Source organism: Rhipicephalus microplus, unplaced genomic scaffold, assembly GCF_043290135.1.
Source record: "Rhipicephalus microplus isolate Deutch F79 unplaced genomic scaffold, USDA_Rmic scaffold_13, whole genome shotgun sequence".
Classification (NCBI taxonomy): Eukaryota; Metazoa; Arthropoda; class Arachnida; order Ixodida; family Ixodidae; genus Rhipicephalus; species Rhipicephalus microplus.
In genome coordinates this window covers 28,120,755-28,141,291 of record NW_027464586.1, presented here as the reverse complement: position 1 = coordinate 28,141,291, position 20,537 = coordinate 28,120,755, and the positions used below count along the sequence as shown (strand labels likewise).

The 20,537-nt window shown below is 46.6% G+C and overlaps 1 protein-coding gene across 4 annotated transcripts in view; it reads right to left on the bottom strand.

Annotated features, from left to right (window-relative positions):
- The window catches only part of LOC119165924 (ATP-binding cassette sub-family C member 2), a 1,429,043-nt gene that overhangs the window by 523,251 nt on the left and 885,255 nt on the right, over positions 1 to 20,537 (bottom strand). For all 4 annotated transcript variants that reach the window (XM_075882663.1, XM_075882666.1, XM_075882665.1 and 1 more), the window contains one exon: positions 3,155 to 3,465. In XM_075882663.1, the coding sequence (XP_075738778.1) occupies positions 3,155 to 3,465 (311 nt within the window). The remainder of the gene's footprint in view (positions 1 to 3,154; positions 3,466 to 20,537) is intronic.

The following is a 20,537-nucleotide window of genomic DNA, read 5'->3' as shown; positions in this document are numbered from 1 at the left end:
TTATCGGCTTCGAAATGTTTTGGCGAACGTGGTGAGGAAAATGGCAAACCCTCACGTGAGGGGGAAGACAGTCACTCTTGAATGTAATTCGCACACAACGAGAGTTGACTAGGCACAAAGCATGTACAATGACGTTTTTTTCGCTCACCAGTTTTATCAGTACAGGAAAACTTTCATTGGCAATTTCGATGTCTATATCGTAGATAACTTCTGCTATGGTGTCACCATTCGCTGGTATGACGGATCGGACTTTGATGTTTCCACGCTCCAACTTATGCTGTAGCGTGTTCAGTACACTCGAGCTCATCATGTCAATTGCCAAAATATTCTTCCTCGTGTTTATCCTGATGTCCTTAATCTCGTTCGGCACACTGTTGTCAAGATAGAAGGACAGTGCTTGCCTTTTGAGGACGGGTAAATTGACAGTAGTAGTCTGCAACACAAACAGAATAGAGTGAGGCTATCACTGAGGCGCAGTTCTCACAGTGGCTGACTTGATGCCGAATATGCATTCACGCATGATTCATCATTTGGCCTTGCGCTAAAGCACAGATTTAAAGCCACCTTCCGAGAACTCGTCGTACAGCGCGGTGCCCTCGCTATCACTAGATGCATCACGTGGCTTTTTTGAAGCAATGCACGTAAATTAACCGGTACCAGGTGTGATTTCTGGATATTGTACAATTATCCCTTAGAAGTAGGGGGCAGGAGATCTTGCTGTTGCGCTGTGTAACGTATAAAATACAGTACAAATGACAAGATGTGTTCCACCACCATGGAGAACTGCCAGTAAAGTTATAAGAAATGAACAACCGAGTATACCTACAAAATTAAAGATTAATAGAGAAGCGATCTATGGCACGGCGTTGCAAAATCATTTCATTATACAATTTCTTACTTCAGATGCTTTAGAGACGCCAAAGTAGCGCCATACTCAAACATTTCTATTTCGTTCATTCTGACAGCCTACAGGGATTCGCTGCTTTTAGGACCAATAGCATCGGTTGTGTTTATTCCGAAAGACCAGAAATCACCTAGTTACAATGAAATCAGCATTTTGACTGGTAATTCAGCTATTCAGTATATTTTCTACCTCATTAACGTATATGTGCTGAACAATGCTGGCGACTGTCATTTTTTTCAGACCAAATGATAGTTGCGCAGTTTAATGTCAAATTTATAGGTGGCAATGAAAATGACCACGAGAACTATCGAAAATTGCCGGTATTGTCACTTTTATTTAGGATTGCAGAATGTATAATTGATAAGCGATTGTACAATTTCATACAAAGTAAAAATATTGTCTCCGACTACCACTACGGCTTTCAGTCAGAAAAACCGGCGGAATATTCGCTACTGCATATAAAGTCGACTACTTAGTAGTTTTGAGCATCAGCTTTTTGCAGGGGAAATTTTTCGTGGTTTTCAGAAAGCCTTTGGTTCGAATAAACACCAGATTTTGTTTAAAAAGTTATGGGCTACGGTATCCGTGGACGGGAACTAACATTATTGAAGCCCTACATCAAAATCCGAATCTAATGCACTACTTCACGAATGTAAGCTGAACTCGGGGTACATAAACTTCGATGTTCCACAGGTATCACTTTGGGTTTTCGCTTTTTATTTCATGTAAAAATGATATCAGTCACATCTTTCACTTTGTCTTCATTGCTATAATTGTATTGTTCACCGATGACACTGACCATTTATTTTCTGGTACAGATATAAACATAATAAAACGTCGTGCCAACACCTACCTCGAAGAACTTCATATCTGGTTTAGTGAGATCTAGATTGAATAAACCGTAAACAAAGTATAGTATTTAACATTTGATCAAAAAGATAAGCTCGTCTTTTTTACTCCAAATTGAGCATCAATCACTTTACAATAGCGCACGTAAACTCTTGTCGATTACTGGGGGTAAATTTAGACATTTACCAACTCAGGTCTAAAATTATTAACTTATCTAGGCCTCGCATTGTGTTATGCGAATTAAAATATTTTATTCAGTACGAATGAGAAAATATCTGTGTTTCTTATTTATTCATTCTCGTCTAACATATTGTCATCAAGTCCGGGGTACATGCAAGAGTATTGATGCTGAACGTGTTTTCTTTCCATGAAATAAATGAAGCTTGAAAATATATTGCTCTCGTCCACCCTCACCAACCAATTCCCTGTATAAAACCTTCAGCATACTATAATTTTCCCAGTTGTATAAATTTTGCTTAACGGCAATGACTTCACACAAAATGAAACATGGTTATACTGTCTTCTTAAACAAATATTGACCAGACAAATGACCTATGGATTACGCACAATAGCAGTGACGGGATCAAGACAAAGTAAACTACGGTAGTAAAAGTATAGGTTATCAAAATATTTCATTGCGTCATGCATGTTAATTGTCCAACAAACTGACCAATCAAAAGAAAATTTTAGTTACAAAAATAAATAAAACTTATGTCTCCTTCAAACGCACAATGTTTCAATGACGTATCACGCGATGATGATTGCATTTCGCTTTAATTTGTACGTGCTTTACACGCAGAGACTTACTTCCGTTATGGCGTTTGTATAAACTTATCCCCTAGTGTTCATGTCGAAGGGTTTTTTCCTTCATGTTTGTATCCTGCGTATTGAGCAGCGTAAATGTTCTTTCTATTCATTTCACGTAGTTTTTCTGGTTTCGCTCCTACTGTGAGACATGTAAGTCCGGGGTCAAAGCCTCGACGGGAGACGTACGAGTTTCGTTTTGCCTTACTCTGCCGACATATTTTAAAGTGTGAATTGTGTATATATGTCTGTCTGTCTTAAGCCGAAGACCACAACGCTGAATTACGTGACTCGTGCGGTGCACTCTTGCTGTTGGCGGGTTTCAACGCTGCATGCAATGGCGGAACTGCGCCAAGGCGTGTGGCCCGGGAATATAATAAGACCCTCAATGGAAATTTCTTCTTGATAGGCACCAACTCTTTATGGTTGAGTGGTCTGGACCCAAGGGCCACGTTCGACGCTTGGCCGGTTAAATGACTTATGACGCGTTCCTTTTCACCGGTGTTTACTATGCACGATGAACAGCGCTAAAAACGAAAACAGGTTTACTGCTTGCAAACAAACACAACCACGCATTGAGTAGTGTTTTTTTTTTACCATGCCGGTGACGAATATGACGATCACCATCAGACCGACCACAATAACAGGAATGCTCTCAGTGCCGATGACTGCCAGCCGGGAGAGGGCGACCAGGCTGTTCTGCACCATCTGGCGGCTCAGTGCGGCCATGCGGTTGTCTACTCCGCTGAGATCAGCGGTGAATCGATTCAAAATCCTGCCTCGGGGTGTGCTGTCGAAGAATGACACCGGGCTGAAAAGCACACGTTCGAGCATCTTGTGGTGGAGCACGCGGGACAGCCGGTTCATGGCGAACGAGAGCAGCACGTTACCCGCCAGGCGGCTGACCACTGCGAAGAGAGGATATAGCCACATTAATTTCTCAAGTTTTCTGATCACCCTGTTACACTATGTTCAGTGCAAATCGCGCCTGCAATGTTCGAGAAGCTTTGAGGCTGAAGTAGGTCATGTCGTTAAAGGTGCCCTGCAACACTTCTTAAGCATGTTGAGAAAGCACTGCTGATCGGTAGTAGAGGCCAACGTTTTTGAATACCGTTAGTTGGAAAAGCCCGCTCTGGAGGCGACACCAAGTCGTATCCGCTCTGAGGGTGGCACTGGCATAGCGTTGAGATCAAGCCTGCCGCCGCCACCGGCTACCCGCCACTTCCCGTGGCAGCGTTGAAGCTTTCTTTTTTAAACGACAGTGTTTTTGGGGTTTTTGGGGACCTTCGACGCCAAAATTTCGGTCTGTCTGTCTTTCTGTCTGTCTGTCTTTCTTTACATTTCTCTTTTTGTCCGCGGTTACAATTTTCCTAAAGGTACCAAAGGATACTTCAAACGGCCAACCCCGAGCACAGGGCCCACAAGTATTTCTCAAGTTTCAGTCTTCATACTTCTGCGATTGTCAATTAAAAGCATATATTGCGTATATAAGGGGCAGCATAACAACACGTCGATGTTTTTGTTTGTGTGCCTTTGTACTAGAGAAGGCACACACAAGTAATTTTAAGGACTGTAGAATTTATCACACTGCGCAGGCAGTGTAACACTATGCTAAAAAAGGCAGTGTTTCCAACGCTTTGCTGAGGCAACACGGTGGTGGCACCTACCCGTCGTTTTGCGTTCTACTCCTTATCGCTTCCGAGACAGATGGGAATCTTTCTCGTGGGCGCTGACGCCTTCTTTCGTTTTCGAAGATAACTGCCAGATGGCGCTCATCTCTGACGTGCCTCGATGCACTTGTTCGCTTTCACGGCATGGATCGCGTTTCTCTAATAGAGCGCTTCCAGAATTCAATTCACCAATTTTCTCGCGTCGAACATCAAACAAACGTTTTGTTCAATCTCATCACATCTTTCGAGACTATCATCTTTCGATGACATTTGCAGCAAAACATGCTGACGTGGGGCCCTTTTTTGTTTTCACTTGCTCAGACCACGAGGGCTTAAGCTTGAACGTTTGATTTCGGTCACCGCAAATTGTAATTCACATTACACACGACGAGAAAGCAGGCTTGAGTGAAATAGCAGTTTATCATAGTAAACACGCCGACCTGCCGCGTGCCAGGCAGTCAACGAGCAGCCTCTGAGGATAACATTTGCGATCGGTGGCACTTATTTGAAGCCCCAAATGACCCTGTCTCGTGAAGGACTGCTGCTATACTGCAAAAAACTTTCCATGTGACAGTCAAAACCTACATTCGGAATCTACATTTTGAATCCGAAACCTAATCAATTGCTTCAAGCACATCGCAAGCTGAAACGTCAAAATTCCATGTTGTTGGTGGTTACTTTAGCTCGGTGCTGTTCCTCGAATTTTCCCGAATATTTCTGCACAATTGTCTAAACCAGCAGCATTAAAACGCAAAAGAACGCCCCGAAAACCATGAATTTCGAGGGCCATGTGTCGTGAAGTGGTGGCAATATGCCTGACGGTAACCTGCCCAACAGTGTTGCTGACGAAGCTACTGGTGTCCCCTGCAATCCAGAATTTTGTCCAGGGGCGCTATGCGGGAGCAGCCGAGTTTCGCGAAACTCGACATCTTCTTGAGCTCTGGCGACACCCCCTTAAGAACGAGGCAGCAATATGAAAAAGTCAAATCCACCCTCCAGCGCTCTGCGCTTCATTGGTTTATGAAATCAGTCATCGCGTCAAAGACGGTCGACTAAGTTGGGTGGCGTTTTCAAACCAAAGGCATCTTCGTTCATTTGTTTGTCGTTGCACTGAGTGCAGAAGTGCACCCATGCAGTAGCAATGTCAGAAACATATCGTGATAATATTTGTAAAGGCACGGGGTATTCAAAATATTTTGAACGCTTGGAAGTCTGTTTTAGAATAGAATAATCAATACGGTAGCCTTTGAGACCGGTACCATCCGAACATCTACAACATCGCGACTGCAGCTAAACCCGAGGCCACGTGTTAATCATCATGGTCGGCCTGTACTTTCTAGCCGCTTCTCGGCTGGTGCGCGTCATATATGTTGTCTTTGCCCGCTAGCACCCGAGCACGTGCAGCCGGTTAATTACGTATTAGGGGCCAAAGCTCCTAAGCCATGGCTCTGTCTCTCCTATCTCAAGGGACGTGACCGCCTAGTTTATGACTCACTCAGTAGGAGTGGACGGACCGACAGACAGAGAGACGACTCACAGTTTATACCGATAAACTTCCGATGCTTCACCTCACTCATCAACATTCACTCCGTGGATATATGCTGTGATTTCTTTAGCTGGAAAGTATAGTTGGCTAGTTAGTCGAGTACATACTAAAACCAAGTTAGTTAGACCAAGTTATGATAAGGAAGACGTAATCAAGTCGCATTTTAAGAAGACCATCCTAATAAGTTAGAAGCTAGAACTAGGCTAACTAAAGCATGCTAGTTTATGAGCTAACTGACCTATGCCTAATTAATGCGACTTTATACATGGGAAGACAAAGTAAGCCATATAATTAGCCTTGACTAATATGATGACACTTAGAATCCTGTTAATCAGGATTTTGTTCAATAGCTCGATAGTGATTGTGGCCTCAGTAGTGTGGCCCGTGATAATTCCCTTTTAATGAAAGTTTTATCGGTGATGACAAGACAGCTCAGTGTAATGGTCGTTATGTCTCAGTCAATTATTACAATCGAAATTAAGACAGACCTGATGAGGTCTTCACTATGAAGCCGATCACGCGCATAAGTAGACAACCAACCTAAAAAGCTGCAAGAAGCTAGGTTATCAGAAACTCCTCTATGCCTTCATTGCACAAGTAGTGAAAGCTCCCCGAGTTATTTTGAAATTCAAGTGTGACGCTTACTAGGTCTTTTCTTCGGTACATGTATTTACACTTTTAGACACGCAGCCAATTTGTTAAAGGGCCGTTATGAAAGATAGATATGCTAAGAAGCTGCCGCTTAGCGCTCACCACATCAAACGCTTGACAGTCACGCCGGCACCATCGCAGTCACGAGTTGAACTCGGGTCTTCTCAGAATCAACGAGTTTGCGTCCGAGTTCACGCGTCCATCAGTTCGATTGACAGACGCTCGCGCCGAATGCTGGGTAGGCCCACCGCGTTTGCTCTTGCCGGGAAGCAGTACTGACGTCGAGCAGCACGATTAATCTAGCTTTATCGCGCAGACTATGCACACACGCACGTAGAAGTAAAAGTGATATCACCAAGCGGCTATGATGTCTCGCATTCAATTCTACTGTACTGACGACATAGCTAATTACAAGCGCAATGCCGACAAGACGCGAGTGCCCTTTGTGACCACCTGTTCTTATTATAACCTGCAATACTCGATAGGTAGAAACGGAACGAGCAGCACGAGAATGGTGCGTGTGTACCATTGCTGCCTTAGAGAGTGGAAACTTCTATGCTGCAGTTGCAACGAAAGAACCTGTGCGAAAGAGGACATGAGCCCACAAACGCGCCTGTAGGAGGTGCGTAATGAGTTGGCAAAAATACAGCACGACGATCACGCTGGCCTCACTTCACTGCTCAAACGTTGAGTGAGTGACGACGCCGACGTGCCCGCACGCCGTGTATCTTCGATAACCACTGCGAAACATGCTTCTCTAACACCACACGCGTTCTTGTAGCCACTTTTATCAACGCTGCTCTCAATCGCTCCTCACGGTCTTTATGTCATGGCCACCACAAGCGAGCTCAGAGCGAACTCGGCTGCCCGAGAAGCTTGGGCCATCCTGCATTGCACCCCAAGGGTGGCAAATTCGTTCTCTGCACAGCAAGATGAAACAAAATGCGAATTCTGAAATGCCAAGTTATCTGGGCACAAGTTGGTGGTATTGAGTTAGCATTATGTAGGGACATTCTCGGCTGTAGTTTGCCGCCAGCGTCGGCGTCGACATCCGCGCCACTCACCGTTTATGTATAAGTATATTCATGAAAACGCAAGAAAGAAGAATGTCTAGAATTATAAACCATGGCGCAAGGAATTGAACTTACAATCTCTGCGTCATGAGTGCGAGGCGGTAACCAATGAGCTACCGAGAGGCACGTCCTTCAACGTGCGAACGGGAAGCTATTTGTATTGCCGCGCTCTTTCCTCAAGTTTTCTCATGAGCCCTATACGCTGTAAGAGATTCTCAGCGCAAACCGCGCATACAATGTTCGGGAAGCTTCAGGGCTGCCGTAGATCATTCTGTTAAAATTACGTCCACGTCGCGAGCATTTCAGATTATTCTGGAATCTACGTCACTACTTGCCATAACGCTAGAATGTTCGATGACAAGCGTATAAATGTCGACACGCTTCGCCGCTTGTCAGTTGATCGACGGTCGACGCTATGTTTTCCGCTATCAGTGCCAGTGATCTACTTTCCTTTGGCATGGCCGCGTTTTCGGCCCAAATAAACAGTTTCTACTTCGACCTGGAGTCTGCTCTCATCATTTACGTCACAACCCCGTGACATCTGGTGAAGGTGCCTCCTGATCCATGTACCGCACACACCCTTCAAGCCGTGAGCCAAGTCCACGTTGTAGGAATCAAGACCAGCGAGTCAAGACTAGGAAGTCAGCCGTAGGCAACAAGGTCCACCACCGGAGTACGGGCCTTTACCAAACAAGAATCGCACGCATACTATGACGACCACTGCTGCAACGATGACTGCTGCTGCCCCACTGCGATGCACCCACCCCGAGAACCACCGAGATTCTATATATAGGTTTGTGGCTCTTCATTAGATGCTCCATATGGAGCAGCATATGGAGTCTGGGCTTGTTTTTTTTTCTTCTCTTGTGTCCCATCGGTTTGCGCTTCCAAATATTTCATAATGAATTTGTACCAACTAGCCCGCCTGTCAACCCTTATGCCTCGTATGGAGCACCTAATGAAGACCCAGAAACTTGGCTCGAGACATACGACGGAGATACCTCCTTAAACAGCTGGGACACCGCAGAAAAACTCTGCCGCGTATACTTCTACTTAGAAGATGCTTCAAAGACGTGGTTCGAGAACCGCGAGTCTACGCTGCGAACCTGGGATGTTTTTCGGACGACGCCCCTCCACATGTTCACGAACGTGGTCCGCAAGGAACGTGCTGCGACTATCTTGGAGACGCGTGTGCAACTCCCCAACGAGAACGCTCCGATGTTCGTCGAGGAGATGAGCCAGTTGTTCCGCCACGCTGACTCCACCATGACCGAGGACAAGAAGGTCATCTTCCTTTTGCGAAGCGTTAGAGTTGTTTGCGGGGCTTGTGCGCAACTCACCGACGACGGTCGATCAATTCCTCACGAAGCCTACCACTATTGAGAAGGCACTGCAAATGCGTACCAGACAGTATGATTGTCACTCTTCAGCAGTACACTACTACGAGGCTCATACCCTCAGCAACGACGACTGGATGGGAGAATCCGAGCGATTGTGCGGGACGAGCTGCGCACGCTATTACCTTCACCGCTGCATCAAGTTGATATAATCACCGACATCGTGCTTTCGGCAATCGCTTGTAGTGTCCAAAGCTCCGCAGCCTCAGCCGCAAGCGATGAGCTACGCTGCTGCAACCCGACGCTACGCTCCCTCTTCACGCGCATGTCAAGAGGCTGCGCCGTGGCAGTTTCCCCGCCAGCTACCGCTGCCGCCGATGTAATACCGTTCATCCTCCAGTCTGCGCAACGCTCCGAGAAAAACCGACGTGTGGCGTGCCCCCGACCACCGATCTCTCTGCTAACACTGCGGAGAAGCTGGCCGTACCTACCGCCGCTGCCAGTACTGTCAGATGGGACTACGTGGTTTCGTCTTAGATGCGCCACGTCCACAGCCGGGGGGAAAGACCGCGCGCCATCACCAGCTACCTTGCAGCAGCGCAGTGGACATCCCGATGATCTTCTCGTACGCCGTTACCTGGCCGCTACATGTCACCTCACCGCGGGCCGTACAGTGGCCCTACCCGGAGCCGGTATTCTTCTCTTACCTAGGAAAATAACCTCCATATTCAAAAACGCTCTTTGACTCGACTTTCACTCTTAACTTGGCAGAGTGGAGCACTGCGCCGCTGCTCGGCGGAACACGACGCTGCGCCATTCAAGAATAGCAGCAACTTATCACTTATATGCAGTGACTTGCCCTGCCTGAAGATGACGCTCCAATCGGATTTCTCAAGTGAAGGTGGAGCGTTGAGTGAAGGGGCGTTCTAGAAAGAAGAAGAAGGGCAGCAACCGTTGGAGGGGCGGTTGCTGTAGGATGAACTGCCGAAGATCTTCCACCGACGACGAGGATGCCGCGACGAAACTTCGAGAACCCGCAGGAGCATGAACGTTGCCAAGAAACGAAAACTCCCGTTTGATGACTAATTGATGACTAATGATGACTAACTGATGACGACTGATGACTAATTGATGACGCAACGTCGAAGCAGCGGTACAAATCGACATAGCCGAGATCCGACGCTGCAATTTAACTGCAACGCGAGGAGACAAACTAGCCACCTCGACGTCCTCATTGACGGCCACAGCGTCACAGCTCTCCTCTACCCCGGAGCCGACTATTACGTCATCAATGGGACATTCGCCGTAAAGTTAAAGTTAGGACCACATTCGAGGACCCCGAAATACACACAACGAGAGGCCACCTTGTTACGTCAAGAGGAACCTGCAGAGCCAGAGTCACCATTTACCGTAAACTTTATCCTGCAAGCTTCATCGTACAGCAGCGTTGCTCGTCATCATTAGTATAGACTTATTAAGCCTCCATAGTACTCTCATTGACCTGAGAACAAAGTTCATAACACTATCCACAGCAAAAGCACTGCCACAACACGCTTTGTCATGAAGGCATGGCTTGAATTTGCTGGAAGATCAAGTAAGTATTCCTACTCACTTCATCGTCAGCATTTCCGTTGGCACTCGAAAATCAATAGACATGCCAGGCGTTCTTGAAAGCGACCAGCACCTGCTGATCCATCACAAAATTTGCGTCGCCAGAGGAATAGCCGAGCGGTGAGTAGGGAACGCAACAGCGATGCTCACGAACTTCAGCAACGAGTACGAGCACGTGAGCAAAGGCAAACGATTGCCTACATCGAAGAAATACTGGAAGCCAGCAACGCTTTCGATTTGCACAGTCTAATCCGACGACCGAAACCCTTCAACCAGCTTTCTACGTTAATCTGAGCATTTCGATGATAAACCAGAGCAGCTCAAAAACCCGCTGCTGACATAGGAAAACTTCTTTTCGTCTTCGTCGGAAATTCGACAGACCCCTTTCGCGAAACATCGAATTGCAATAGAAGAAAATGACAGGCCCCTCCGTCACAGTTCGTACTGAGTTTCAGCGCGAGAACGCGAAGCAATAAAGACACAAAACGACGAACTGCTCCGTGTCGACATTATCCAGCCTTCAAAGATTTCAAAGGCGTCACCGGTGGTTTTAGTGAAGTAAAAGAATGGAACACTACGCTCCTGCATGGATTATAGCCGACTCAACGAGATAACGAAGACAGACGTGTACCCTCTCCCCAGAATCAACAAAGCCGTTGATCGGCTCTACAGCTCCTCTGTATCAGTGTACCTCAAGACAGGCTATTGATAAATCGATGTAGACGAAATAGACCGAGAAAAGGCTGCGCTTCTAGCACGAGACGAAATATTTGAGTTCAAAGTTATGCCCTTAAGTCTTTGATCAGCCCCTGGGACTTTTGAACGCGTTATGGACACAGTGCGGGCAGGATTAAGGTGACAGACTGGTCTCGTTTACTTGGACGATGTCGTCGTATTTTTGTCAAGCTCGACGAAAATCTTCGGTGCTTTGAAGCTGTACTTCAAGCCATGAAGACTTCCGTACTCACCTTCTCTGCAGCTCTCTGCAGGCGTGCACTTCTCCGGGTCCAGGTGATATTACGTACCGAGCCTTGTGACACCTTGGGGAAGGTGCAAGAAGAGAACTGTTGAGCCTTTACAACATCTCGTGGCAGGAAGGTAATGTTCCTGACGACTGGAAAGTAAGCCGCTTGGTACCCATCTTAAGCAGGGCAAGTCCGCACTCAAACACGACTCATACCGCCCATTAGCACTGACCAGCTGAGTAGTAAAAATAATTGAAAGGATGATAGTAAGCCGCCTGGAGTGGTATCTTGAATACTGGAAGATTTATCCGAATTCCGTGGCTAGTTTCCGACGCGACCGCTCTTCCATTGACAATGTCGCTGACCTAGTTTCGTACGTTCAGCACGAAAGATCCTGTAAGCGACTATCTACAGCTTTGTTTTTACATGTGAAAGGCGCGTATGATAATGTACTACATTAAGCTATTTTGGGTGCTCCTGTGGTGGCTGACCTTGGTGGCCGAGTCTTTCGGTAGATTTTGAGTTACCTGATTCCAAGATCATTCTTTGTGTTAACAGAAGATGTCCCAACTACGCGATGCTATACTTCCAGGGGTGTTCCTCAAGGCGAATTTCCTAGCCCGAAGCTATTCAATTTTGCACTAATTTGCCCTGCTTAATACTTGCCGAGTACAATTAAAATCTCAATATACGAAGACGACATCTGTGTCTCGACTTCGGCGTTCACACGTCCTCAGATACTTTCCTGTCATCAAAGAGCAGCAACTGTGATTGCCAACTACTTGTTAAAACAAGGTCTCAGCAAACCACCGGAAAAAATGCGTGCTGGTGGCCTTCACTCGCAAAGCGATGACCCCTTATGTGATTTCAATCAGCGGGTGACCCATTTGTTACGCCATAATGCACCGCTTTCTGGGCATTATTATTGATAGTCACCTCTGTTTGCATCTGCATGTGGTCTATATGAAGAAGCGCCTGACCGCTATTTCCTAATTGTTCAAGTTCCAGGCAGGAAAGACGTGGGGGATGTCAGTAGACACAATGATGGAACTCTACAGAGCCCTGTTTCTTGGTTTCCTGAGATATGGCTTGCACGTTGTGAGCAATACCTGCAAGACCAATTTCCGTGTTCTACAGGCGGTACAAGCCCAAGCACTGAGAATGTGCCTTGGTCTGCCTATATGTAATTCGACAAAGGCAAGAATTCCAATTCCTCGTGACTATCCAATACGAGCTCACATTGCTGTAGCAGTCATGACAACGCACATCAGACACTTTGTACATGCTCCCCGTCATCACCTTGCACTGTTGCCTTCAGAGAAACGGCAAGTATTGTTTGCTAAAATGATTGTGAAGTACAACGAGAAACTTCCCACGGGCTTCACTCCTGCATCTAAGCCATCGATATCCTTTTGGTGTCTTATTAGACCCACTGTGCATCTTAGTGTACCAGGGATCCCGGAGAAATCTGAGCTTCCATCTCCCATGCTGAAACAACTGTCTTTCTTTCTTTTGAACGAGAACTACTCAGGCAGTGTACTTATGTATGCTGTTGGCTCCACGAGCCGCCAGTGTTCGTCAGGTGCAGTAGTTGTTCCAGCAAGAGGTGTTAAAATCAGCTTCAGGACCGACCACTTCACGGCATCTACAGCAGCGGAACTAGCTGCTTTGCGCGCTGGACTTTGTGTGGTCAATCAGGAAACACCGCAACAACGGTTGATTTTCAGCAACTCAAGGGCTGCCCTACAATCTGTTCTCTCAGCACTGCGTCGCGGACTGTACGAACAGTTTATTTTCGGAATTCGATGCCTCCTCCACACTTCACACGAGAAAGCGCATCATGTGACGTTTCGGTGGCTACCAAATCACTGCGGCGTCATAGGGAATGAACATCCCGATACTGCCGTGTGGGCAGCTCTTGAAGGAACACAAGAAGCAGCCATACCACTCTCGCGGACCAATGCTGCCAGTAATCTACGACGATTTGCGCGCGAAATCTCGTTTTCACTATGGTGCCCACCAAGCAACGATACGAATTGTGTACACCATCTGTCCTCTTTAATGGCTCTCCGCATGCCCACTGGGCTCGACTCAAGAGAAGCCACCCTTCTTCGTAGCTTATGGCTAGGCATGGCTTTTACAAAATTTTATTTATTTTCAATAGCAATGGCCGACAACGCTCTCGCGTTGCCTGTCATTGCGAAGAGATGCTACACTACACCCTGTGTGACTCTCCGTTGTATGACATCCAGAGACAGTCACGGATGTCCGTTCGTGCACGCATCGATAAGAGCTAAATGTCTGTGGACACTATTCTTTCAAGTGCCCATGAGAATGCATTGCAACAGAGGGCGACAGAATCCCTGACGAAATTCCTACGTGACACAGACATGAACAGGCGGCTGTAACAGCAATGTCACACACCACGAAAGACAAGACTGGACTGTGACTGAGTGTGCCCGCGTGCGCTGCCTAGTGTGCTCTGCTTATCTCTCTTTCTTGTCCCCTCTGTATCTTTCATTTTCTTCCTCATCTTCTCCCATGCGCAATGTAGAAAACCGGCTGCCTATAAGCTGGTTAACCTCCTTGTCGTTGGTTTTCTCCTATTTTCCTTCCTTCCCAGCACTAGCGTTCCTAGTTGCCAAAATATCACGGAAGAAAGAGCTTTGTTAACGTGCTAATTAAGAATGACGCTCCATGGATTCTGCGTTTTCTCAACTCTATAGAGCCCGCCACACAGTTTTTAACAAAGTATAGGGGTGACAACAGAGTTTTTTTCCTTGATGTCCATATGAGCCGTACTGGAACCAGCCTGTCGTTTGCTGTGCACATGCCAAACACTCACAAGCAGCTTGTTTTTTCTGCTCTGGGGACGCGGCCAGCACGTATTTGCTCAAGTGGTAATACAATGAGGAACGAGCTCGTAATAGTTAACCGAGAACTAATGATGAACGGGTACCCTAAGAATTTTATTCAGAATGTTGAAGATAGTGTCTTCCATTGCAAGCCATACCAGGGCAGGTAGCCCCGCCGCAGTTGTCTAGTGGTTAAGGTACTCGGCTGCTGGCCCACAATTCGAGAGATCGAATCCCGGCTGTGGGGGCTGAAATATCGATGGAGTAGAAAATGCTGTAGGCTCTTGTGCTCAGATTTGGGTGCACGTTAAAAAACCACAGTTGGTCGAAATTTCCGGAGCTCTCCACTACGGCATCTCTCAAATATATATGATGGTTTTGGGATGTTAAATCCCACATACCAATCAATCAGGGCGGGTGGTTTCCAAGGCGCGCCGGTGTCCCATATATTCGTGGGGTCGGAGAAGCACGATGCCGTATCTTTTCAAGAAATGACCTTTGCGTTGCGCACATGCCATGAAATAAGCTTGTGAATGTTAAGGATTGCTTAGAGAGCAAGCGATACCCGTTTGTTATTTATAACGTGTCATGCGCAGACTGCAGCGGTAGTTACTACGGCGAAACTCAACTTCACCATGAGAATGAAGGAACACCAAAAGTACGCGAGGAGCAACAAAGCGTCAAACGCCTTTGCCGAACACGCCGATAATCTTAGTCGTTTTATCCATTAGGAACCCTGCTATTAGAGCCAAGGAAAATAACTACACCTCGAGACTGCTTTTGAAACCTGCGTTTAACCAGATCACCGAGAACACTACAAAAAGAGCTTATGAAAATCTACCTGCGAAGTACCAACGTAACTAAGTGAGATTTTAGCATAAAAAGCGACACCCGGCTCTTGCCTGCTAAGTGTGAACAAGGAAGCCATATGAGTCCCGAGACGTCGCTGTATTTCTTTAGGAGCGAAGCTCCTTAAGACGTTGGCTAAACATACCGTCGTAATGGTATGTAGCCACTGCTCGTGAGTTCTTGAACCGGCCATAAGGGGCAGTATTTGTAGACATAACAAAATGCACACACGCTGAAAAACGCAAATGGTACCGATACTAGAGGACGTTACTTGTAGTACGATAAATAATAAAACCACAGCGTATTTATGGAGCGAAACGTCCATCAGTCTGTCCGCGCTTTCGTCTGTTCGTTTGTTCTAGCTTCCGTCTATACGTGCATCAGTCCATGCATGCATTCGTTCATCCATCCATCCGTCCTCTCTTGCGTTCGTCCATGCGTTTGTCTATTCATGCGTCTATCCGCGCGCTAAACAAAAAGACAGCCAAACGACGGACAGACGTGGTCAGGGGATGATTTATGGTTCACCGATAAAAAGTATGATACGCGCAAGGCGGCGGCGGCTCACGCTCGAAGACGGGACCCTGAAGTGCGAGCTCGCGAGAAAATAGGAATCGCGTCACACGAAGGCATTCGCGATCGTGTGTTCGTCGGCGGCGCCGTACGCTAGGGCGCGCGTTGAAGTAAAATAAAAGCCGTTTTGTGGCGCACGCGTGTTCAGAAGGTCGGTGGCTGAACAAGGCAGCAGAGAAGCATGCGCACAAGATGGCGGCAGCTCGTGCTCGAAGACGTTCCCGATGTGCGAGTGCGCGAGGCAGAAGCGTGCCATGAAGCTACACGGCGGCACCGACAAACTCCCAACGTACGTGAACGGGAGGCCGAAGCAGCGTGACAGTGGCATGCGAACCCAGCTTCGCCCCAATCGTCATCATTCACCCAGTCAATATGTTGTCATATTTTTCACCTTTGCTTCCTCAATGTCCACATCTGCACCCACATCTTCAACCTGATAAAATAACAATGCACTCGTGCCCCACTGAAGAACATGGGCATGAGTGCAAATGATTCGGCAGTTAATAGGCCAGGCAACGAGACAGAGTAAAAATGAGTTGTTATGAAGGCTCGTTGAGCATGTCACTCCTTGCTATGTCCCGTGTGGGTGCTGTTCTGGCGAATAACCACACATAGCTGCATTCATTCTTGAACGAAGTGTCATTTTTGAATGAACCACTCTTTAGAAATATTTGGTAAAGGGAAATAGGTCTTCGTCCTCATTTCAGTCATGTTGTTCATAACATAACGGCGAAAGGTTCTTGGTAGAACAACCAATGACGAAACCACTATTCTTCCCACTTCGCCGAAGTCATTGCCTCGCCAACCTGCCCCCTTCCATACCTGTCATGCCTGACGAAGCAGCAGCTCGGGAACCAGCAGTTCCCAGCCGTGCTTGGCCGCATCGATAAGAGCCACAAGCTTTTTCCTGGAAGGCGAACGTCAACGTGTACGCCTGGATGAAGCACCACAAGTGGCTAAGGCAATACGACAAATGGGATGCGGCCTCGCAGCTGTTTCGTGTGGCTTCTTACCTTACTGACGTTGCAATCGTCTGGTACAAGATCCATGGTAACATACTGACGACGTAGAAACGCTTTTTTGCTGAGATGACGAAGTGTTACAGTAACACAGCTACGCATAAAAGCTTGCTGAGCAGAATCTTGCACAAGGAGCTCAGATAAAGGTGAGACCTGTGCAATATATTTTCAGCGTCAAATGAAACTCGGAGGCAACCCTTTGCGATAGTGTACTGGGTGCCATTCAGTTATTACCATTGAAAGTTGCACGCATCCTGTTCAGCAGCTTGTGCCATATATGCGTGCCTGTTCGTAGTGATAAGTGGACGGCGTGCACTATACCATCACGAAGGCTTGCCACTGTTCGGGTTTCATTTGACACTGAAAGTACACAGAAGAGATTTTGAGGCTTTGTTACCAAGCAGATTTCAGCATGGGGATTTATTGATAGGAATTACTGTTGAGGTGTACAACTTTCTAATAAACAAAAAAGTCTGGCTTCGGTGACAGATGTCATTAGACACTGTCGGACGTTTGAGGCATTGAAGAATCGCAGAATAACACCAATGTTTGCCCGTCCGGCCAAAGTCACCACGGTGGCTAGCGTAGAAACCGTGCCACCTGTTGACTTTGCCGGAAGAATCTGTGAGATCGCTTTAAAAAACCTTGGCAGACATAAAAGCATGAAAGGCAACGTGACTGGTGCCTTTCGCCACCCATTCCCGCAAGATACGGCTACCTTGCAGTTGGAGAATTTCGAGAGTCAATTCGTCAACACAGCTAAGTTTGCGGAATCTTGGCATAGCTATAGCTAGAGCCCGATTTACTACCAGAGACCGCTGTACTCTCAACCCTTCCGTAACTAACGATCATACCACCGAACAGCCAACTGTTATGTTGAGTGTTACACTTACGCAAATTGCCATGCCAACATACCAGATAACGTGAAGGAGTAGTCACCACTTCACCCAGTTCTTGTGTGCTGAAACTGTGTCGTGACCGTTCACATATCAAGGCACTGCGATTGCTCGCTAATACCGTGCTTGGACGTTTTGAAGGCCAGACGATTCCGACCCAACAACAGCTTTCGGCAGGGCACTTCCGCAACGCTGCTGCGGCCTTCAACCGAAGTGTGGCAACACCTCCAGCATCTCGATAGTGCTGATTGTCAACACCCTGTCGCCACTACCCGCCCCTGCAAACTAGGCAGCGTGGTCGTTGAGGTTGACATCACTGGTAACTCACTGCAAGAGGACATACCTCTACCAGAGTTTATGTTAAAAAAAGACTGCAATGTTTTGTGGATGGTGTCGATATGCCCACCATAAGCCTTGGTGGACACTGGAGCAAACGTGCCGATCATGAATGCAGCATTCAAAGCTCGTTTAGGACGCAAAGTAATGTTTTTGTGGAAGAAAGTAATAGCGTTCTGTGGCGTGAGGGTTGACTCGCTGTGTCCGACCAGTGTTGTGCCGTAGCAGTGTCGGTGAGCGATGAAGTGTATGAAACAAAATTCACGCTTCTTCCACGGAGCACACATGACATCATTCTGGGCATAGATTTCCTGCGAATGTGTGATACCACTATACATTGCCCAAATGGCGATGTTATCAAAAATGGCGTTTTTTATCGACTTATTGAGAATTCGGGCAGGGGACATAATGCGTTCCAAGTCTATGAAGATACCGTTGTCCCAGCCTTCTCTGATGTATGCATTTCAGTAGTTGTTTCGCATATTTATGACAACAATACCTCGTTTGGCGCAGTGGTCAAACTGTTCTATTGAAGTTGTATAAAGAAGTGGACGTTGGCACCATATTCATAGTCTCATTGAGGGTAGGTTGTTAAGAACTATTGACAATAATTTGTGCAAGTGAACCGGTGATACAACCACGAGGACTTGAGCTAGCCTCGTTGAACTAATACTCATCGATGACAGCAGCTGTCGTTAGTAATGTTCGCCGTAATCACCAAGTGACTGCCTGCTCAGACAGTTCGAAAAGTTTAGCTATTGTTCATAAGTCACTGACTGCCGACAAGTGCAGTATACTTGGGGACGTTCTGTTAAATAAAGCACTCGCAAGTTTTCAATTTTTCTCATAGTGACCATAAACCTTCGAATCCTCCATCTCGTACGCGCCGCAGGATAGATACAAGAACAGCACAGCCAATTCAAAAAATTCCGTACCGAGTTTTGCCATCCGAGCGCCAGATAATTGACGATCAAGTGTGTGACATGCTCCAGAAGACAATCATTCAAGAATTGTCGAGTTCTTGGGCAGGTACTGTGATTATTGTGAAAAAGGAGGATAGCAACTGAATATTTTGTTACGAATGTTGCCGTTTCGACTCCATTACGAATATATTGATATGTGTGCTTTAACTAGGCCCTAGGCAGAAATTTTTTTTGGAGGGGGGCAGTCACAAAGACCCGACTGGGGGGACAGTCATCAGTTTTTCTCGGTGACGTCACTATCGGCAGGAGTTTAAACACATAGTAAACATGTATATCAAGTCATGAGATTCCCCCTCTCCCCATGCGTATGCTTGTGAAAAGATGAAGTAAAAGTACTGTAGGAATTATACATTGCTATGTGGGGTTTAACGTCCGAAAACCACCATATGATTATCAGAGGCACCATAGTGGAAGGATCCAGAAATTTCGACCGCCTGGGCTTCTTTAACGTGCACCCGAATCTGAACACCCGGGTCTACAGCATTTTTGCCTCCATCAAAATGCAGCCGTTGCAGCCGGCATTCCCTCCCGAGACCTACCGGTTAGCAGCAAAGTACCTCAGCCACTAGACCACGGCGACGGGGCAGTACTGTAAGAAGTACTCTAAATACAGTAAACTACAGGAACAGTGACTGTTTGGAGCACCGCCTATTGCCACACCGTTACATGGGCTAGTCTTTTATAACGCATCATTGAGATTACGCACCCGATCGAAGAGACATCGTTAATCGTGAACCTTTGTTAAGCATAGATGGCGTAGGTCTCATAGCGGTGAAGTCCGTTTGACAGGTCAAGGAGAGTTCCGCTTACAATGAGGAATGAGAGGTATAAGCAGCATGTTTTTCTATCTATCTATCTATCTATCTATCTATCTATCTATCTATCTATCTATCTATCTATCTATCTATCTATCTATCTATCTATCTATCTATCTATCTATCTATCTATCTATCTATCTATCTATCTATCTATCTATCTATCTATCTATCTATCTATCAAGCTGCCAAACATTTTTAGCTCTCCTGGCCGTTTCGACGATGGTATCAATACTAAACTGGGTATGGTATAACATGGCTGTATGAAGAACACATATGAATAGTCATAATATGAAAATGATGACATGTGTTCATGAATGTCATGATTTACATTTCATGCTTCTGCAGCTCATGCAGCTGTTTCGTTTACATGGCATGTTGCAAAACTGCTATGATATGACATGATTGCTTGGCAAACCCAAGCGACACACCTAGACATATAAATTATGACATGTCTGTTCATGTAACAACATGACTACATGCCACGCTCATGATGCGCTCGCGGCCGTTTCGCTAGCTTCACATATGCCCAATTTGGTATTAAGTGATGCCAGTTGATGACGAAGGTATAGGACTAGCGCAAACACGATAATAATGAAATGCGTGTCACATGGGCGAACATGACTACATGCCACAGTTAAGGCGGCAATATATTTCGACGTGACGTGTTGCGCGTGCTCATCAGCGTTTCCAAGCCAGGCGCAGGTCCTGCCATATATTCGCAGGCACCGCTGCGCTGCGTTTCTTTGACGCATGCACGTTTCAGCGCGTCCGGCGTCCCTCCGTCACGAAAAGAGGGAG